The 4740-nt window shown below is 36.2% G+C and overlaps 1 protein-coding gene across 1 annotated transcript; it reads left to right on the top strand.

The window, feature by feature from the left end:
* The first annotated feature begins 2109 nt into the window (after positions 1-2109).
* On the top strand, positions 2110-3460 carry LOC143617291 (uncharacterized). The gene is made up of 3 exons (XM_077089902.1): positions 2110-2782; positions 2900-3290; positions 3403-3460. Exons 1-3 carry the CDS (start codon positions 2110-2112, stop codon positions 3458-3460), a joined length of 1122 nt encoding a protein of 373 aa, XP_076946017.1.
* The last annotated feature ends 1280 nt before the right edge of the window (positions 3461-4740 follow it).

The following is a 4740-nucleotide window of genomic DNA, read 5'->3' as shown; positions in this document are numbered from 1 at the left end:
TTTCACTTCGGCTTCAAGTCTCTCATCCAATCCTTTCCCGAATCCTTCTTAACCATCCCTATATGTTTTCCTATGCTTTCATCTTCCCGAGGCTTGCTTAATCTTTATCTGAATGACTCTGAATTAGCTCGTTTAAGCTCTTTAACTTCCAATGTCCTGAAAGCACATAACAATGTTTGAAGTACCAATGTTCATTCATTTATTTACCTAAATATAACTAATTAATATATAATAATAATTAACTTTTACCCAACCATTAGTTTGCAACTACCATAAGCTACAAGCTCTAGACCTGCATATGCACTATCAGAGGTACTAACTTCTCTTAAACCTATGATTGCATAGGCGGCTATTTCAACCCGTTTAATTTATTGCTCATTTGTCAAAAGAGTATAAAGCATAAAAGAAAAACTTAAATTGAAACGACTACCCTGGTTCGAGAGTTTCTAAATACACCGAGATTTTGAAAGAACCATACTATGCTTATCACCTAAACATAATTCATATTACATCCTTCTCTCTCAAATTGATTTCCTATTTTTTAATGCTTTCTATTTCTTATAGCCTATAACCATATATTATTTCTTTTATTTTTGTCTTTATAGGTTTGGATCACCAGGAGATCCGGTCAAAAACGTAATGCGTAAATTGGATCTTGTAAACTAGACCAAGTTGGATGATGAATCTTGGTCAAAGTTGCTTTGTTTAGCTAAATTTATGCCCATTTTATAGTGGATGTCACTAATTTGCCCTTTAATTTATTTGTGTAGCAAGGAAAAGCAAAAAGAGCATTGGATGTACTTCAAAAACCTAGTGATTCTGTTGATCTTTGGATATATATATATATATATGTATATATGTATATACACACACCTGCAATGATGTATTATTCATGTGAGCAAACATCAGCATAACATGTCGTGTATGTCTATTTAACTTTAACCGAGCAAACGATCGAACACGAACAATTAAATGAACAAGGTTTCTTGTTCATTCGTTCATTAAGAAAGTGAGTGTGTTTTTTTTAGTTTATGTTCGTTTGTTAATAGTATAAATGGATGATTCACATAAGCTTAAATATGTTGTCCTAAAATAAATATTAAAATTCAAAACTAAACTAAATTTAAGGGGCCGAAAAATTTAATTGAATATGTAAACAAACGAACTTAAACAAATGTAAAATTAACAAGCATAAATGAATACAAATGAGAGAGGATAAATGAACATTCATGAATATAAATGAACGAATGAGTCATATGTTCATGCTTATTCATTTTTTAATTAAACAAGCATAAACAAATATTTTGCCGAACAATTCATGAACGGTTCGCTAAACGTTCGATTCGTTTACAATCCTAGGTGGAACGGGTTGAAAGTCACCTGGATTTGTTAAAATTTATAAAATCCTCCCACATCACTCTAGTAAAAGATTGGACAATTTTTCTTGTAATAATATAGTTTCATATTTTCTTTGTTAGTTTGACTTGCAGGATCGTATAATAGCTAGTCTTTAACAACTATTTCCATTAGAATTCATCATCGTAGATCAAGTTATTGTTAAAAAATGATCCAACTCTACTTTGCTGCACGTGATTCTTTTGTTGGCTGCACTTTTTTCTCTGAACAAGTCTTCTGTTTGCACTTTGTTTATTTTTAAAATAAAGCCGTTTGACTAGTTGTTAGGTTTTACCTAGTCTTAAGAAGTTATTGTTATAGTTTGTTTTCCTTTTGCTTATTTAAAGAGATAATTATATCTCAGTTATGTACGCTCAATTCAATCTCAATAAAAGATAGAATCCTTGCAGCCTTAATTGTTCTTTGTTCATCATAAAATCCAACAGATTCTGGTATTAGAGCCAAGTGCTCTTGAGATTGCAAAAACCCTAGTTATTCATCTAAACCCTAAACCCTTCTCCAATCCGATTCATGGCAGATCATATAGGTGTTCTTCCTACTGCTCCTACCCCAATCCCTGTATTCAAGGGTGAGGGTTATGAGTACTGGAGTATTCGCATGAAAATGATTCTTCGTTCAAGAGATCTCTAGGATCTAGTGGAAGCTGGGCTTGATGACAACGACAAGGATGCAAAAAGAAGAGATGCTCATGCTATGGCCATCATTCAGCAGGCTGTTCATGACACTCTCTTCTCTCGAATTGCAGCAGCCTCCACGTCTAAGGAGACGTGGGAAATTCTAAAAATGGAATTCCAAGGGGATTCCCAAATAAAAGTTATCAAACTCCAAGGGCTCCGCAGAGATTTCAAAAATCTTTGCATGAAAGAAGGTGAACCTATTGGTGAATACTTCTCCATGGTTATGACTATAGTAAATCAGAAAAGATCCTTTGGTGAAGAGGTTGCTGATCAAACTATTGTAGAGAAGATCCTCTGCAGCCTTACTCCAAGGTTTGATTATGTTGTTCCTTCTATAGAGGTATCTCATGATCTCTCCTTACTCACTCCTGTGAAACTCATGGGATCTCTACAATCACATGAGGAAAGGATCAATAGCAGACACCTTGAGAAGACTGGAAAAAATGAAGAGCAAGCTCTTCAAGTAATGCAAGATCGCCCGCAATTTGGTAATAGTTCTAACAAAGGAAGGGGCCTTAATGTGACAAGAGGTCGAGGTGGAGGTAGAAGCTTTAATAGGAGCCGTGTCCCTCAGTTCTCCATATGTAAAAAATATGGTCATATGACAAAAGATTGCTGGTACAATGATGATCAACAAGTCAATGTTGCAGTAGAAGAAGGAGGAATAGAGACTAACGCTGATGAGCAACGTTTGTTTATGACTTATATACATGATTCACAATTCTCATTGATGACTTAGCCAGTTTCAAAAGGTAATAAGTTATGCCTTTGGTTCCTTGACTCTGGTTGCTCTAATCATATGACAGGACTTAAAGAAAGTTTTACACAATTAGATGAGTCTTTCAATTTAATTGTATATCTTGGTGATAAGAAACAAATTGAAGTAAAGGGAAAAGGCACTGTGAAAATTGACACAACTCAAGGGAACTACAGGCTATTGGATGATGTGTATTATGCACCAAAGCTTGAGTATAATCTACTCAGTGTTGGGAAACTGATGAAAAAGGGGTACTCTCTACTATTTGATGATGATAGGTGCACCATCAAGAATAAAAAGAATAACTCAATTCTGATGACGGTGATGGTGTCCAACAACAACATGTTCTTGGTTAACGCCTCAAAGAATGGAAGTCCTGTCAATGCTATACACAAGAAGCCATCTGAAGGTGACGATACTACCAAACTTTGGCACTTAAGGTATTGCCATTACAATACCTATGATTTGAAACACCTACATGATAAACGTATGGTACTTGGTTTACCAAGCATCAAACCTACTAATTCATGTGATGGATGTGTTATCGAAAAGCAAACCTGTAACACATTTGCTTTCAAATCATGGAGAGCAACAAAAAAATTGGAATTAGTCCACACTGATGTGTGTGGACCTATGCAAGTCCCAAGTCTTGGTGGTAGTCTCTATTATGTATTGTTTATTGATGGCCTTACACGCATGTGTTGGGTTTATTTTGTTGCTAACAAATCTGATGCTTTCAGTAAATTAAGCTATCAAAAGTCATGGTAGAGAACCAAAGTGAATGTACCATCAAAGTACTAAGATCTGACCGTGGTGGTGAGTATATGTCCAAAGAGTTCAATACTTATTGTGATGCTCATGGAATTAGAAGAGAGCTCACACCTCCATACACACCGGAGCACAATGGTGTTGTGGAAAGAAAAAATAGAACCATCATGGGGCTAACAAGAAGCATGCTAAAACACAAAGACATGCCCAATTATTTTTGGGCAGAAGGGGTTGCTACAGCTGTTCACCTGATCAATCTAGCTCCTACAAAAGTTGTACAAAACAAAACAACTTTACATGCCTGGTCAAACACTAAACCCTCGGTTAGGCATCTAAGGGTGTTTGGTTGTTGTGCCTTTGGTCTAATACCTGCCCAAAAAAGGAAGAAGCTAGACAACAAATCAGAAAAATGTATATTCATTGGTTATTCACAACAAACCAGTGGGTATAGACTATATAATCCAACAACAAAAGAGTTCTTGACAAGAAGAGATGTGGTGTTCCAAGAAGACTCAAAGTGGCACTGGAGGAGTAATGACTCAGCAGATAATAAAGCCTATGATATTAACTACATAGACCCATTCCCAATTGAGCCTATGTCAAGCAATGGAAACCTCACAGAACCTACAACTCCCTCAAATAACACTTCCATAACTATGAACTCGACCCAATCCTCCACACCACCAGATTCAAATTCTCCATTAACTCCGCAAACCTCACAAGTCTCACAAGCCTCTAGTTCAAATACCTACTCCTCATCACCTCCTCCCAAACTTAAAAACCTTGATGATGTCTATGTAAATGCGGGAAAAGTTGATATAGCATGTGATGATGAGTATGCTGATTATGCCACTTGTCATTTTGCTCTCAACATTGTTGATCCTACATCCTACAAGGAAGACTCAATTAAACAAGAATGGCAAGATGCCATGGCTGATGAATTGAAAGCCATAGAGAGGAATAACACTTGGGAGTTGGTAAGTTTACCAGCTGGAAAAAATCCGGTGGCTCTAAAATGGTTATACAAGACAAAAGTTGGTGCTAATGATGAGGTTATAAGGCATAAGGCAAGGCTGGTTACTAAAGGGTATTCTCAGCAACAAGGGACAGATTATCAAGAAA

Source organism: Bidens hawaiensis, unplaced genomic scaffold, assembly GCF_021521415.1.
Source record: "Bidens hawaiensis isolate Kalapana, Puna unplaced genomic scaffold, B.hawaiensis_p1.1 tig00002307_1, whole genome shotgun sequence".
Lineage (NCBI taxonomy): Eukaryota > Viridiplantae > Streptophyta > Magnoliopsida > Asterales > Asteraceae > Bidens > Bidens hawaiensis.
The sequence above is the reverse complement of the archived record's forward strand: the minus strand, read 5'-3'. Positions and strand labels throughout refer to the sequence as shown.